This window comes from Ictalurus punctatus, chromosome 12 (genome assembly GCF_001660625.3).
Source record: "Ictalurus punctatus breed USDA103 chromosome 12, Coco_2.0, whole genome shotgun sequence".
NCBI classification, from domain to species: Eukaryota; Metazoa; Chordata; class Actinopteri; order Siluriformes; family Ictaluridae; genus Ictalurus; species Ictalurus punctatus.
Window position 1 is genome coordinate 29,043,711 of NC_030427.2, and position 17,914 is coordinate 29,061,624.

At 42.4% G+C, this 17,914-nt stretch overlaps 1 protein-coding gene across 2 annotated transcripts in view; it reads left to right on the plus strand.

The window, feature by feature from the left end:
• The window catches only part of zfpm2b (zinc finger protein, FOG family member 2b), a 21,968-nt gene extending 5,193 nt beyond the window's left edge, over positions 1–16,775 (plus strand). Inside the window, exons 3-5 of one of the 2 annotated variants that reach the window (XM_047158831.2) lie at positions 11,017–11,169; positions 12,047–12,271; positions 12,943–16,775. In XM_047158831.2, coding sequence (XP_047014787.1) covers positions 11,017–11,169; positions 12,047–12,271; positions 12,943–15,134 — 2,570 coding nt within the window. In that variant the 3' untranslated portion in view covers positions 15,135–16,775. The remainder of the gene's footprint in view (positions 1–11,016; positions 11,170–12,046; positions 12,272–12,942) is intronic. The other variant, XM_047158832.2, reaches the window with a different exon arrangement.
• Positions 16,776–17,914: the final 1,139 nt, after the last annotated feature.

Consider the following 17,914-nt stretch of genomic DNA (forward strand, 5'->3'; position numbering starts at 1 on the left):
CGTGTTAAACACAGCTTTATTATCCGACTCCTCCCTGCTGTACTCATGCTTTCATTGAGCATGAAGATAACTGTATCAGCCTCTCTTTTCTTCCCGACTGGAAAAATGATATTTCTCCTAAACTCCCTGACTCTTTCATTCATCTCCAGTGGCTTAATGGATTAATCTCTTCACGGAACATGTGTACGTTTGCGGCGAGAACATCTCCAGCGCGGCGCAAAAGGACCAGAGGAAAGAAGAGATTTAAGAGCTGTTATCACTCTCAATCGGAGAACAGAGAGACAGCGGGGGAGAATAATAGCCAAACATCTCCAGCAATGTCATACTTCATTATCTGCGCAGTCGAACAGCAGCGTGCCTGCGAGGAGTCAGGAGTTTTAATTAAAAGACATCACAATGAACCGAAGCGAGTTGAATGGGGAGTTGTTAACGAATCAACGGAGGATAAGGAAGCTTAGCGGTTAAGGAACTTGTCATGTTACAGAGAAACCCGTAAACTCCTCTCTCCCGAAGGTGTCGGAAAACTTAAAGTCGGACTCCTTCCGGAAACTTCTCCTCGTAGAAAACTTCACCGTGTCAATGATACCGAAGATGATCTCATTATAGTGTACTGTGACATCATTCATCACAGTATGGATATTATATCATATCATTATATATCACTGTAGGTACTGTATTACCCATAATGCACTGTGAGCATGAGGAACGCAAAACCAGTTTAATCTACAATTAATTGTGTAATATCTATGTAATGAGGCGTAATCTTTTTTCAGGTCACTTGTGCCATATAGCTGCAAGTCGTTTGTGTCTTCTCTCAAAGCCATCTCGGCTGACTGTGTTCATTTACATAGCAGAATAGCTAGCAGGCTATTAGCAAATAAGCTACAAGAGTAGCACGCGCAGGAGTGGTAAAAGCGGAGGGAATAAAAGGGTTAAATGTGTGTTTCATACCTGCTCTCAATCCAGTCGGAGGGATTTCTTCTTATCTCGAGTGACTGTCACGCTGGAAGTGTCAGGTGCAGGGAGGAGGGAATCTGTGAGATTACGGAGCTGCCGGATGCTACGAGGTGTCGTAAATCCCGGTTTGATCACGGCAGATGAAGGGATGAGGAGGTGACGAGGCTTAAAGGGCTGAAGCGTCACTTCATTCTGGTCATTAGATTGCGTAGACCTCATCATCTGGGCTCGGAGTTATCGTCTTTCCGCCCGCCTGATACTCTCACTTCCTATCTGTCTGACAGACTGCTAGCTAGGAGAGTTCACGGCGGTCTAACTGTAATGAGAGGTAAAAAGCGATGATGCTGTGCTTAACGTGAGTCACATATGAGACACGTCTATATATATGCCAAATTCTGATTGAAAGAAGGGTTTATAGTAGAATTTAGTCTAGCAAATTCTTGCTATTTTATTATTTATTTTAAAGACATGTCATGCTGTATGTGATGCACAATAGGAAGAAGGCAAGCTGGTGGAGGCAGTGTGATGTTCTGGGGAATGTTCTGCTGATAATCTGTGGCATTCGTGTGGATGTTACTTTGGCACGTACCACCTACCTAAACACTGTTGCAGACCAAGTACACTCCTTCATGGCAACGCTATGACCTTAGCAGGATAATGCATCCTGACACACTGCAGAAACTCTTCAGGAACGGTTTGAGGAACATGACAAAGAGTTCAAGGTGTCGACCCGGCCTCCGAATTCCCCAGATCTCAATCCGATCCAGCGTCTGTGGGACGTTCTGTACAAACAAGTCCGATCCATGGAGGCCCGACCTCGCAACTTACAGGACTTGCTGCTAACGTCTTGGTGCCAGACACCACACCACGCCTTCAGAGGTCTCGTAGAGTCCATGCCTCGACGAGTCAGAGCTGTTTTGGTGGCACAGGGGGACCTACACCATATTAGGCAGGTGGTTTTAATGTTACGGCTGATCGGTGTAATAAATAATAAATAATGTTCATTCATAAATAATGAATTAATAATAAATGAACTGCTGACTTCCTTTGTGCTTTAGTTCTGGCTTTTCTGCTCCTCCAGCTGCACTCACTTTTCTGTCTTCCTTACTCCCCAAAAAAGAAACGAGAAAAATTCAGGAGGAATACGACTGGAATATTATCCGCCCGCTGGAGGAACTTCTGTTTGATAGACAAATTTGGTGGAGAAGTTTAATTGAGTTTTTTTTTTTCTTCTTCTCTTCCTGAAACCAATCGAGAGCGGTGCTGGAAGCTAGCGTATAATCCTCTCCCTGCAGAAACGCCCGCTTGAGGGGCATCGCTCCCTTCCTCCTTCCTCGCTCTCTTCTTCTATCCCATTACCTGGAAAAAAGAGAGCATCCTGAGCCGTGATTCTGTATACGCAGAGATTAAAAAATGTTAAAAATACATTAAAAAAAGTGAAAGAAATTGTTTTGGTCACCAACAAAAACTAGTAGACTTTTGGGAAAATAATCAAATGACTGTAAATGTGAAGGACTGAGCTGAGGGACGATCTGTTAGCCGAGATAATAACGTGATTTGCATGGAGTGTCAGTCACGGAGTGAAATCCTTCACTGAGGCGATTATTTCCGAAATGAATGCTGGGAAAGATGATGTCCTCTCACACGCTCTCTACTTCATCATCATCATCATCATCATTATCCATAGCCTTCTATCTGATCTTTCATGTTTTTGTCCTTATGCCAAATGTGACATCTCTGCCAAACCGAGACACTTACTTCCCCGCAATATTTACGTTTTTTTTTTTTTTTCCGCGAGTGTCCTGTTCCCGTTTCATCTCTGATCAAACCCCGAAACATACAGTAGGAACAGCTCTCGGAGCCTCCTGTTCGTCAAGACTCGGATTAGCTGAAGATACTGTCTACTGGGGGGTTTTTCATTAAAATTCCATTCAGTTGTATTTGTATTGCACCGGTAACAATTGACACCGATCCTTATTTTATTCATCATTTAGTAAAGTTGTGCGTAAATGTTCTCGTAGGCCAAACAAACCGGAAACTCCCGCCAGATTGACAGGAATCCCGCTGATTTCCTTTGCGTACACGTGTTCGCGGCACGGCCCGAAAACTCCCGTCAAGTGCCACGCTTACGTAAAGCCGGATACGGCAAGAGTGATCACTGAACGATGAAAGAGCGCCTCCGAATAATTTACCAGTAATTCAATTTGAAGGATTCAAGAAACATCAGGCAACCTCCAGATGCATGAAGTACACAATCCAAGTAGTACACATGAAGTACACAAGTAAACACCCCGTAACGTTGAGACTTCAAAAGTGTCTAGTGTGAAAGCGCGGTGCGTTCGACTTCCCTTCGGAATCACGCCGTTCGTGACTGCGCCTCCGTGTTCGCCTTAGCTGGACGTGATGAGCGATGTATATTTGCCTCCTCAAAACAGAGTCCCGGGGTGAGCAGAGGAAAGGCTTTATGATTACAGCAGCGGTTCTAAAGCGCTGTTTAATAAACATTACAGTTGTGTTGTAATAAAATCTGAAGCAACGACCTGGGTGTAATGAGCACAAGACGGTGGGGATGTGTGAGGGATGGAGGGAGGAAGAAGGGGTGAGTCTGTCTATCTTAAGCAAAACTGGCTCACTTCTCTCCATATTCATATTCTCCAGCAGCTGTTATCGCTTAAAAGGCTTTCTAATTACAACAAGACAAAAAAAAAAAACTTCTGGATGCAGTCCAGACTAGCTAAATGATAAAATAAGCCTTCATTCTTTCTCTCTCTCTTTCTCTCTCTCTCTCTCTCTCTCTCTCTTAATCTCCACAAAGCACCTTGGAGTCTGTTCACCCAAATACATGCCAATGAACGAGGGAAGTGCCATTCGGAGATGCAGGTGTCACGCTCGATAAGAAACTTCTGGATTTTTAAAAAGCTGTGGCTAATGTGGGTGAAACCACAGGCAGGATTGTTTTTGGCCTGATAACATTCCTCGCGCGTGCGGAAACGCCAAATTCCATCGTTTAATAAACAGCCCGGGACTCATTTCATTAAGACGAGCTCAGGGGGGAGGGGGAGGGGGTTCGACTTGGCCATGCAGTGGTGTGTGTGTGTGTGTGTGTGTGTGTGTGCATCCTTCCTTCATTCCTTCCTCACAAAGTCTTTGCAGTAGAGCCGATGATGTGCTGACATATCAGTCAAAAAGCTTATCGGTCAATGGCAATCAAGGTCAAAGGTCATCGCCGTAGCAGTCAAACGGCTTTAAGAGTCAGAGATAAAAGAAAAGATAAAAATAGAGAGAAAGAGGGAGTGAGGAAGACAGGGAAGAACCGATAAGCAGGAAATCAAAAAAAAATAAGATTGACAAAAAAGAAAAGTGTAAAATGGAGAAAGGCTGAGTGACGGAAGAGGTAGGAAGAGAAGCGGGAACGATTTGAGAAGGAAATAAGAGTCGAGTAAAGATGAAAACAGGAAAGAAAGAAAAAACAAAGAAAAAATTAGACCCAAAGAAATTAATCTGAGGAGAGAGAGAGAGAGAGAGAGAGAGAGAGAGACATTGAAAGAAAGATTCAAAGAGAAAGTGAAAAAAAGAGGCAGAGTGGATGGATGGAAGGATCAGACCTGTCAATCAAAGTGTGCTTAGTTCACTCATCCAGTAAAGTCGCACTCTTCAGGTTCTTGCTTCTCGGGGAAAACGTCAAAGCTCCAAAAAGCAAAAAAAAAAAATCTCAAATTAAAAAGATTTTTTTTTTTCCAGTTTGAGAGTGGTTTCAGGTTCATACGCCGCACCATGCTGCCCTTCATCAACTTCCTGTCCCTGACAGATGACTGGCCGAGCCTCACAGAGAGCGTGTGTTTGATGTAGTGCGCATCAGTAGGACACAGGTGTGAGGGGCAGATGGGGCAGATGGTGTAGGTCTTTGATTTATGGGGTGAAGCCGTTGTGTGTTCGCAGTGTCGGGAGTCCCGGTAATGCATACAGTGAGCACACGTTGGAGCCTGATGTCTGGAAAGATGGATATATAATATATCAGCTGATTAGATACAGTATGTATATACGCCAGCACTTACAGCCGTAGATTTAAAATGGAAAAAAAGGGTATTTATTTTGCGTATTTATACCCGAGTGCAATTGAATTCTGGATTCTGATTGGTCCGAAGGTGTCCATTCATCTTCTATAACAGCGCGGTGGACGTGCAGCTCTGAAAAATGTGCTAATCGGTGAAATGTTTTCTGTAAGGACACAATTATTGAACATTTCTGGAAGGAGTCTCCAGTGTCGGTGCTTTATAACTTTCAGCTTTGTGATTGCTCTGTAACATAACAAGCTGTGTGTGTGTGTGTGTGTGTGTATGTTTTGGTTTTGTCTGATTAACCTCAAGCAAGAGAAGAAAAACAACAGAGGTGTGTGCGAGAGCGATTGTTTATAGCTGCTATAACGTAAGTGAGAACAGGAACCGAGTTGTTTTGTGGACGTTTCACAACGTTAAATGTACTCATCGTGGAAAAAAAGAATGTGTCGCTCTTTCATAAATGAAACGTTATTAGCACATCGCTGTGGTATTACGTTTTGATTTATTTATTCATTTTCATGTGACTCATTTACATGTGATTCATTTACATGTGATTCATATTCATGTGACTCATTTACATGTGATTCATTTTCATGTGATTCATATTCATGTGACTCATTTACATGTGATTCATTTTCATGTGATTCATATTCATGTGACTTATTTACATGTGATTCATTTACATGTGATTCATTTTCATGTGATTCATTTACCTTTTCTCTTCTCTCCTCCCTTCCCTTTCCCAAATATTTCATTGAGAAGAAGAAAAACAAAAACAAGCCCCCCCCCCGACCCCCGCCCCCCCGGATCATCATGGCTACTCAATAACTGTCGCTGGTTATATAAATATTATAAAACCCAAGAACAGGCACAAAAATTTAAGTGGGAAGTGTGTGTAACTCCATAAAGTATACAATAAAGGGATGCCATTTATAATAAACAAATAAATAAATAAATACATAAATAAATAAATCATCTAAGTTAGGAGCGTATACAATACCTGTCTTTGCATTAGAGTACCAGCAACTATAATATATCTACCGTTCGCATCAGCGATAGCGTTAGCACATCGCTGTGGTATTAGACGATGGTTTGTATTACGAATAGATTATTCACAAGCTTGTGTTGGATTCTGTTGTAGGATGCAAAAAAGGTGAAATTATTTGCTGTCCGTTAAAATAGTGGCTTGAACCTGTGCCAGGAATGGGGGCGTGTTCGGCAGATTAGAAACGTCAAATGTTTGCGTGAAGGAAATACGTTTTCACGGGTTTAGTGGCACCGGATGCACACATCAAAAAGTACAATCGTGTTCCTGAAAACAGAAATGAAAGGAAAAGGGGTTTAAATTAAGTCATTATTCCTGAAAAGCCGTAATTGCTTTCAGTCTGGAGAATGAAAGTGTTTCCGATGCCTAGGAAATTTTTCCGTCTTTCTGTTGATTCACAGCAATAACATGTAGAGGTGGGAATAAATTAGCGAACGATCCTGTTTCACTATGTGTCTGTGAGGTAATGTAATATGTTTTTATACATTTTAGCACATCTTTAAAGTTCAGTCTGATTTCCCATGAGGCCGATCGGTGTGTATGATTTCATGAAAACGAAGGTCGGCACTTATATAGCGCTTCTTAACTTTAGCGGTTCTACAAAGCGCTTTGGTTCTCATTCATCCATTCACACACACACACCAGTGGTAGCAGAGCTGCCATGCTAGGCGCTAGCTTGCCATCGGGAGCAACTTGCCCAAGGAGACCTCGGTATGCGGAGTCACGCGGGCCGGGAATCGAACCGCCAACACTACGATTAGTGGACGACCCGCTCTACCACTGATCCACAGCCGCAGAAGACGGACATGAAGGAGCTTGGAGAGCTAATCATTAGCGTAGACGAGATAACGACCTGCTAAAATGCGCATCAGCGACAATACATTAAGTTCTTTAGTATTAACTGATGCCTTCTTATGATGAGACGTGTCCTTTGTCAACTGTTGAGAAGTGTCACAGAATGAATTGTCATGATCGGTGTGATTTTTCAAAGGATCGTTATTGAGGGGGTTTTTCGTCTCATCTTTTCATAATATAGCAAGGAGACCGCCATTTTGTGTTTAAAAGCATGATCTCTCTCCATCAGCTGCAGAGATAGTACAGAATAACAACAAATCTTCATCATCATCATCATCATCATCATCATCTTCCCCCACAAATGCAGAGCCAATTTTTTTTTTGGCAGTCACATAAACGCTGCAAAGTTTTTCGCTTTTATCTTTGTTCTTCTCACTGCCATGATTGTATAACTCGTTCAATTTTGCGCTTATTATTATTATTATTATTATTATTATTATTATTATTATTATTATTATTCCTCCCCCACCAGAATGCAAGATAATTACTCAAATAAATAATAAATCTTTTAGAGGCTCAAATCAAAATGTCTGAAATGAACTGAAAGGAAATTCTCCACATCTGCTCTGTTCACAGTTGATTTCAGCTCAACTCTACGCTCATGAACACAGAATCATGGAACACGTGACCAAAAGGTTCCGTCTAAAATCAGGGCTGCCGCGATAAGCAAATCGGAACTTGTTCTCAAACGGTTTACAGGTGAAAAGAGCGTGGAATATTACAAATATTTAAATAAGTGAATATGGTATTCACACCATGTATAAGGAATAATTACTGAGGCTTAAACAAATCCTGTATAAAGACCGTTCTAGAAGGTTCCATGACTAAATCATTGAATCGTTACACTGCTACTGTACTCTTACAGCTGTGAGTTCTGTGGAAAAGTTTGCATCCCCAGTGGGGTTTTTTAAAGGAGGGGGGGCGGGCGGGGGTGGTAGTGTATCTCTATTATTAATCTACAAGAAAAAGAAAATACAATTAAAATTCCCGCAGATAATTTTACGCAGATTTGGGCCACACGACGTGCCGTGTGACGTCATTGGGACGCGCGTTCGACCGAAGCCCTCTTCGTCGCACGTGAGTTCATCAGAAAGGTCACATCTACCAACCGGCGTCACTGCGAAAGACGATCCCGTGCGTTCGCGATTCCGCCAAATTTACGTCGTTTCCCACCAGAAAAAAAAAACAACACGATGTTGCGTCGAAAAATTTTTGGAAAGGAAAAAACGCGGCAGCAAAACTCATACTTTTCTCCCACGTTTCCGTCCACGGTGTCCGCGCCGCGATGTGACGTTTACAGCACAAGATTTTCTAATGTCAACTGTTCAGTTCTTTCAGTAAGAGAAAATAAACCTCGTGCAATTTAAAAAAAAAAAAAAAAAAAAAAAAACGCACAAGAGTTTTCATTGTTTTCCACACACTATCCAATTTTACAACCAAACCCACTTGAACACACACACACACACACACACACACACACACGCCGTTTCGTAATCACGACCTCTGAACTTTCAAGTTGCACGTGAAGGCAGCATTTCTCCAGGTTCCCATGTCCATGTTTTGGTGGCTTCATGGCAGTGTGTAGCTTCATATTATTCTTCACCCAGAGAACACAGCCTGGACCTAATCAAACAAACGTTAAAGTCGCAGTGCTACGCGGCGAACATTTCCAAATGCTGGGCGTTTTTAAGTGAACAGGAACAGAAAGCAAGTCCGGGTCACTCGTTTTATTTTGGAACTGTTTGACATGTTGTCAGAGCACGAGACGTGTGTTTGAACGGTGGCAGCGCGCGAGCGGCGTTTCCATTGTCCAACAGCCTAATTAGCGCGTGTCCTAATTCCGGCGTTTAGAGGCGGTGTATCATGCTCGCGCTCGTTATCTCTCCCTCCAGACTTTTGTAAATAGTCATATTTTAAAACTTTAATCCCCTTAATGGAAGATGAAGGCAGACAGAGAGCCCGTCATTTACCGAGATAAATGTTATCTCAGCCACAAAGCGCTCTTCTTCTTCCTTTTTTTCTTTTTTTTCTTTTTTTTTTTTTTACCAAGCTAATGAGTTTGTTCTTAAGGACTCCAGTGGAATGTTTCATCCGCGGCACCTCAATTAGATAACGCCGCCGCTGCTACCCAAGATGTCCGTTCCCTTTTTTTCTCGAGGACGGACGAAAACAACACACACACACACACACACACACACACACACACACACACTCTGTATCGTCCCTTTGCTTGTTTTCTCATCGCTCCAGAGACAGCGCGCGTGGGCTGTGCGCTCGGGGCGCCGCGCAGCGTGGCTCTTCAGAAAAGACGCGGGGATTTTTATTGTTGTTCCGCGCGTTATTTACCAACTCGCAGATTAAAGGCAAACTTAAAGGAACTTTACTTTCTAATGTACCTCAGAAAGTTCGGTTGGGAGATATATCCACGCGAATATGACACATTGCAATTCAGAAAAGCGCCCGGATTCGGTAAGGTGAAGGTTTATTCAGTGGAGTCTTCACACAACCAGCACCACGTCTTTCTCACTTTCCCACGTGCCAACAGCTTGACGTGTGATTGTTTATATGGCAGATGTTTAGCCCACAATAATCTCTCAGTTTCATGAGTACGTATTATGTGCGTTATGCGTTTAACATAACATGAAATAAATAAAAAAGCAGATTATGTACGAGACGAGTCATTTTAATTCTGATATTTATCAGATTAGATTGTTTGCTAGAGTCATGCCAGTCAGTGAACTCTCTGCCCTGAGGAGCATCTTTACTCTGTAGCAACACAGGCTGTAAATGTGGACAATCATGGACCACCAACATACGACCGCTCCTAACAAGGAGGTGTCTACTTGCGTGATGGGACAGATTGTGGGCGTGGCTTTTGCAGGAACACTGAAAGGAGGTGCTATTTATCTTAACTTTCAGCACAATCACTGAACCTTTACGTGCATAATTTAGTACATGGAGCTGTATTCAGAGCCAGTGACTCAAGGTTAAACGTTACGTGAATGTTCACATGGGGAAAGTTGTGTGTATTCAGTGTCGGGTTACACGCCTGCTGAAGTTGGGGGACTCCCCGTTCAAATCCCTGACTTTAGAGTGGTTCTTCAATAGCTTTCAGATCACCATCTACAGACACAAGTACTTCATTCAGCAGCGTATAAAATAACACTTTATCCAGCACATGCTGTTATTCTGCGTTTTTCAAAAATGTTCTTATTGAATTTAATTACATTTTTTTATGTCGAGCGCATGGATTTCATTTGTCTACATGCAGATGGATATTTGTAGTAACACTTACTCACCGTTTTATTTTTATTTATTTTTTTAAAGTTTTATTAGCTTAATGATATCAAGTGCAGTTTACTACAAGCAAGTAACTCCAACTACATCTAATCCTGTTCCATCTACTTGAATAAATATATGATGGAGATGAAGTCACAAATAAACTGTCGGGAGTAAAGTTCATTTATTCTAGATGCATTACGCTGAAAAATAACCAGCAAAATTGGCTTTTATAAAAATTGGCAACCATTTGCTTTTATTTTTAGTTAAAATAAACATTGTGTTAAATGTTTTGTTTCATGGATATTCTGTCGCTCTTTTCATTCATGGTTTTGATTTGTTGGAAGAATAAAGTAATGGCAATTTTTGGGGGGAAATTTGATGTGCTTTCCTGTAGAGAAAATGTGCCTGAGGCTTGAAGGATAAGCTGACCCAGCAATCATATGCTATACTTACAGCTCACTTTCAGTGCTGTTAATAATATTTCCGTAAAAAATGAAGTCATTAAGATTGTATTAATTCATTAATAGAGTCATGTATCTAATCCTTGGCCACAAATGGCATTTCATGGTTTTTGAGTGTATTTGCAGTCCAAGACATCGATAGCAGCGCGACATATTGTGGTCACCAGTTGTCAAGTTAAGATTTCGCTAAATCCCTTCTACTCGAATCTTCTGTACTTATTATACAATGTTGCGTTACACTCATCCAGTCATGCTGTAGTTTTGTATAATCATGTTATGTGTATGTGGTCGGGTCTGTTTGCTTTGTGTGTTTATGTGCATTGTGTAGATAATGCGAATATGTTTGTGATTTTATTAGGAGGACATGTGTGGTGCTCGACCACGAGAAGCATTATCGAGGGAGAAGAACTCACAGTGTGCGTGGTGGACGTAACCTCAAGACTCTCATCCATCCAGCTCCTACCTCAACAAGCCTCCATGGCGTCCGTTCTCCCTAATGCTATCATCAACAGTGAGTGTGGAGTTATTTTTATGGCATTTGGCGGACGCCCTTATCCAGAGCGACTTATATTTATCTCATTTATACAACTGAACGGTTGAGGGTTAAGGACCTTGCTCAAGGGCCCAGCAGTGGTAGCTTGGTGGTGCTGGGATTTGAACTTCCGGCCATAAGTCCAATGTCTTAACCACTGAGATCCCACTGTACCACTTTATCAGGGACAGACAAATAAGCAAGCTGATTAAAGAGCTGGGGTAAAAAAGAAAACCCCATGTCCTGGCTTTGAGGGAATAATAAGACAACACGTACCCAGGACAGAGGAGTTAACACTTTGTGGTTTGCACTTTGCTGGTGAGACAACGATTGTTTATATATAACTATAAATGGATATAGCACACATGGTGGCTTAGTGGTTAGCACGTTTGCCTCACACCTCCAGGGTTGGTTGTTTGATTCAAGTTGCATGTTCTCCGCGTGCTACGGGGGTTTCCTCCGGGTACTCCAGTTTCCTCCCCCAGTCCAAAGACATGCACGAGGCTGATACAAGAGTATCAGTCTACCATGTCATGTGGTACAAGAGGATTAAAACACTACAGAAATAAATCTTCGTGGTAACAGTCTCTCCACTTCATCCCACCACCTCATTGTTGATTATTTCCCTACAACAGCATGACATGAAGTGTTTTACAATTTACATATGTTCAAATGTAACCAGCACAAACAATATTTTTTGCCTCATATCAGCACAGATCAAGTATTACTCTACTTATTTTTTAGAAAAGTTCTTAACTTGCTAAAGATGACTCTTTTTTTTAACCTGTTAAGTTCTGACCAGTATTTTTTTGCCTGTTTGTCTTTGTTGTTGTTGCTGGGGTTGTTTTTTTTGTAGAAGACATTTTCCCCTGTAAGACGTGTGGGATCTGGTTCAGGAGTGAAAGGAACCTCCAAGCTCACCTCATGTACTACTGCAGTGGACGGCCGAGGGAAACTGAGCTGGCTTCAGAGAAACAGACCAACACCAGCCATCAGATGTCCCGTACCTGCACTTACCCACAATGCAATATGAGCTTCCTGGGTCCACAGGCTCTAAAAATGCACTTGTCCACACATTCTGGTGAGGAGTATTTGTGTTTGTTCAACGTATAGAGTGGTAGAATTGGTGAGAAGGATTAGGACAGTGTTCGTTAATGTGCTAAACAGGGTTCTACCACAGCGTTGTTGTTGTTGAATTCTTGATTCTGATTGGTTAGAAGGTGTTGATTAAGTTTCAATAAAAGCAGCTCTTCGAGAGAGTGAGAAAAAGAGTGGCTGATGAGGGAATGACTGTGCTTGGGGGTTCGAATCTCACCTCCGCCCTGTGTGCTTGGGGTTTGCATGTTCTCCCCACGTTTTGGGGTTTCCTCCGGGTACTCCGGATTCCTCCCCCAGTCCAAAGACTTGCATTGTAGGCTGCTGATTGGCATTTCCAAATTGTACATAGTGTGTGAATGAGTGTGTGATCGTGCCCTGTGATGGGTTGGTTGAATCATGAGGGTAAATTCAGTGTGTTACGTGTACACGTTTCCCAATTCCTCCTCTTTAGTGCTACCGCACTGCATACTTTAATGTTCCAACATTAAAATATTAGCTTTAACTCGTATAGAGTTTGTTTGTTGTTTGACCTTCGTCTACTCTCAGGTGTCTTAAAGCAGAAAGCACACCAAAATGTGTGTGGGAGACTCAATGAGTTCTTGATTCTATATTTTGCATGGTATTGATAGTTTGTCCTTTCTTTTGCCTGTCCAGCTTTCAAGACTGCGGAGACATCTCCTGGAAGCAGTTTGAAATGCACGATTTGTGACTACACGGCTGACACGCTGATGGTCCTGCAGCCCCACATCCTCACTCACCTGTCTCAAACAGGAGTCCGGTGCAGTCAGTGCCACTTCACCTTCCAAACGCCTCGGGAGCTATCAAAACACCAAGAGCTGCACAGACACGGCGGTCTGGATAGCAAGTCGACTACTAAAGAGAACCAGTCTGATCACTCAGAGTCCCTCGGTGTTACAAGTCCGACGGATAATAAACGCATCGTAGACAGTCCGGTTCATCAGAGCGCAGAGAACAGCGAACAAGCGCAAGGCGCTAGCAAGGCTGAAGCTGGGTCTGGAATCAAAGCTGGTTTATCACACAGTAAAGTAAAATCAGAGCCCTCCAGCCCTCGTTTGGCTTCTTCTCCAATCCAGAATCATATGACCCCAGCATTTCCTGTGCCACCCTTCCTGCCTCACGTGCCATTCTCGCAGGATATACCCGCAGTCCCACAGGCTTCTGAAATACTGGCTAAAATGTCCGAGCTGGTCCATCGCAGGCTACGTCACGGAGGCACCAATTTCCCCCCAGTGATGTACGGCACACTGGTTCCAAAAGGAGCAACGTGCTTCGAGTGCAACATCACATTCAGCAACCTTGATAATTATTTAGTGCACAAGAAGCATTACTGTAACGGTCGCTGGCAGCACATGAGCAAGTCTCATGATTACAGCATTTTGGACAAAGCCGCAGTGAGCCCTAAAACTGGGGGTGGTTTAGCTAGCATGCTGAATGCTGGCCATCCGTTTGAGGTCAAAGGTCATAATGCCACTCAGTTCAGTACTTCTCGAACCGAGCCTTTCAGTACAGGAGGGAAAGCACCGGAGGAATTTCCAGTTTGCGGCAAAAAAGCGTCGACCCCGTGCGACGCCGCGGAGGAAAGACCGAACAGCATCCTGTTAGACTCGAAGAGTCCGAAAATGTCAGAGAGTGAGCTGGACAACAATCAGACGACGTGTGAGGCGTGCAAGATCACGTTCGGCCGACATGAGAACTACATGGTGCACAAGCAGTACTATTGCGCCACCCGTCATGATCCGCCCGCGAAACGAGCAGCGAACAACAAACACATTCAGAAGTCGTTTCGGACCCGAAAGAGAAGAAAGATGTCAAGTCCGGATCCAGCGGTGTCTCAGTCCTATCCTATCAATAGTTCCTACATGTCCCAGGATATCACAGTAGAGAGTTTCAAGGATGTGCTTCATCAGCGGTACGGCATGATCCAGGGTTTGGTTCCGAAGCATCCTGAACCTTCTTTGACAGTCACAAAATCAGCTCTCGTATCAAAGTGTAATGCGATAGCCGAAGAGGAAGGTGATGCACCGATAGATCTGAGTAAAAAATGCACGTTGCAGTTTGGTAAAGTTTCAGGACTCATGGACTATCACGAATGCGCGATGTGTAAAATTAGCTTCAACAAAGTTGAAGACTACTTGAGCCACAAGCAGAACTTCTGCCCAGGTGCAGTCTTGGAGAACAATGCTCCAAGCATAAAGGAAGAAGGTTCTAGAAACGGAAATGCCCCTGATAGTTTCAATACTTCTGCGTCTGCTGAAAAGCAACCGTCCGTAAACGATGAACACAGCACGATGGATTCCGATAACTATCCGGGTGGTGTTAAGAAAATCAGACCAGATGAGCAGATCTGGCCGTACTACGAGATTAAACCCGCTGACTACGCCACAGGGATTTTCGTTCCACAGAGCGAGAGGAGGCAAAGCCCAAACGAGGGCACCGAAGGCGAAAAAGAGCAACCGATGCCGGACGGTAGCCATGTTGGCTCGGAAAATATGGGGAACCCAAAAATAAAGTCTTTCGACTCCGGTGTCCAGGGTGACGACAAGCAAGGAAACGATTCTTGTAGCACTTCATCCCCAAACGTCCACTACGCGGCTTGTACCCCAGATCAAGAGGGTGCCATAAACCCCAAAGAGAGCGTCTCTTCTTCGCCAGCCTCCAACGTGGAGGAGATCTCGAGCTTGAAAAGGAGTACGAACGGATCGATCTCGGCAGCGGTTAACGGCAAATACTGCCGTCCCTGCGACATCCAGTTCAACAACCTGTCGAACTTTATAACACACAAAAAGTTTTACTGCTCGGCACACACTACTGAGCACGTGAAATGAGACCTGGATACTGTGTCTCGGCCGTTTATATGAGAGCAAGAGGACAATCAAATCAGGAGATTTTATCTTCCAGTGGTTTAATAGTGAATATATTTGTCGTGTGTGGTATTTTTGGCTGTTTGTGACGTATTTATTTATGTATTTATTTATTTAAAATGAAGAAAGAAAAAAAACAACCAACAACAACATCGTAAGCACTGAACTAAACCCGGCTTTACACTGTACAGTATTTTGGCTGATTTTGCTGTCGTGCGTTTCCATTGGTTGTAAGTCTTCGAGCACGTAACATGACACGGTCTTTGTCATTGAGACCAATTCTTTACCTTTCCAGCATCTTCTGCATATTTGAGTCCTTTCCAACAGCGCTTATATGATGTCTTTCCACACCGAGGACGACCGAGGGACTCGACTGAGGGACTCGACACGACTATTACAAAAGGCTCGAACGTTCACTGATGCTCGAGAAGGCGACACGATACGTTAACAGCCAGGGGGGTGTAAACTTTTGAACAGGATGATTGGTGTGAATTGTTATTTTGTTTAAAGATCTTTTTCATTTAGTACCGCCCTTCAGACGCTAAATAATAGAGTTACATGTCTCCCAGATGACAAAATAATAACACTGATCATCCTGTTCAAAAGTTTACACCCCCCTGGCTCTTAATGTGACCTTATTGTTCATTTACTGGATCACCGGGTCCGGATCACGCTGAACGATGACGTAGGCAGAACGTAGTAATGTTCTTGAATCACAGCTCTGCCATTATAGGATCTTCATCGTATAATCGTACATGGCGAACACAGCCTGTTATAGAATTCTCGTGTGGTGCGACAAGTGGTGTTCTTAAACGAGACGGCCGATTGTGTGCAGTGTAAAACCGGCTTTCTACGGATTCTTAAACAGTCATGTTGACAACAGCGCAAAACTCGCAGCAAGGCTACTGATTTAGCCTTAGCCTGATTTAGTTTGTGAATTTGATCCAAAAGGCAGAAAATTAAGCGTTACGGACATTTTCGCAACAAATGCAGGCATAATTATTAACCTTCAATAGATTCTAGTTTGTCTTTGATGTTTTTACAGTTATTTACACTTCAGTATGTTCATTTCCTTAGGGCTATGTTTTGCATACGCGGGGAAAAAAAGTACTTGTACGTGTGTTTGCTAGTTCTTTGTTCTCTCTTTTTGACACTTGGATCCTAATGCAATACTTTTTAGAAAACAGATTGTTAGCAGTATTATAAGACAAGGACTGTTTTTTCGTTGTTGTTGTTGTTGTTACTCAGACCCCCCAGGAATCGTCTGTTGAAGCGTTTCCTCGTCTTGCTGAAGATGACGGAAATAGGATTTACACTTGAAACATTGGACTGAATTTCATCTTTTCATCTTGACTATAGGAAAATAATGTCGTCAAAAAAAAAAACAAACAAAAAAAAGTGTTACTATGCATGTACCTGTAACGGAATGTAATTCCACATGTTTGATCTTCTGATTTTGTGGCATCTCAATTAAATTTCTAATCTCAGGACTGGGAATATGCATAAAGCTGTTTTTTATTATTATTATTTTTTTTATTTTTTTTTATGTCTGTTTGATATTAAGTTATGTTTATATTAAGACACTAGCTCCCCCTGGTGGTTCTCTTAAATATACACGTTTTTTTTTCATGCTATGAAGATACAATTTCTCTTCAAGTACTTCACAGTATTAAGATTTAGAATACTGATATTATATTAGCACACTCGTGATCTACCAAACGGTCTATGTAAACTTTTGATCAGAAGAAATTCAACACTCAAAATAACTCGTTTTATCTCCGTGTTTTTACATCTTTTACATTTTGGCACAAACTTTTGTGTAGCAAACATCCAGTGCTGCATCTCTCCGTATCCACATCCAACCTTCCTTCTTTTACTCGATCCATAGTCTGGAGAATTTTCTGTCCTTAGACTAAAGTATGAATGTTTGAGAAGTGTTTGATCTTCAGCATGCACATACATCAGCGTAACTAGCTACGAGGACACCGAGGTCAGGCAGTGGTAGTTTCGGAAGGAAATAGACAACTATCTCCAGTTGCCAAATTGAATACGGAAACAGAGAGGCTCTGATAATGTGGTGGCAGGAGGTAGCCTACCATGCAGAACAAAAATCAGCAGTGATATTCAGTTCTCTGGCCTCAGAGCAGCTGAGGAGGACACTTTAATAGAATGAATTGCCCATTGCTGCATGTTTAACTCTCTTCCTGGTCAACTGGAATGTGTGTATGTACAGGGTTTTACACTAAACACCAGGCGGTGTTTGTGGGGGGAAAAGCTGCCACTTGTCCATTTTAATTAAAACACTGTCTTATTATTATTATTATTATTATTATTATTAATTACTCTACTTAGCATTTTTTTCCGTTCATTTTGAGAGTTTTTTCAACTAAATTCATCGATTTCATGTAAATATTACATATAAAATAACGAGCATCTCAGTTCTATACCTCACAATAACTAGCTAAAGTAGCGCTCACTAAAACTGGTTATGACCCTGTAGACTTTCCAGAGCTTAGTACAGCGCTGTTTATAGCACTAAACTAGTACAGACTGGATTAGTCCAGTGACAATCATGAGCTTTTGGAAGATGATGGTCATATACATAATTAACGATTAGCTGTGTACAACACTTAACGATTTTAACGATTAGCTGTGTACAACACTTCATACAAGCTCATTAAATTTCCCTTTGCCTTTTAGACTGTTGGGTTTAATGAACCTCTCACCTTTTTGGGTTACATTAA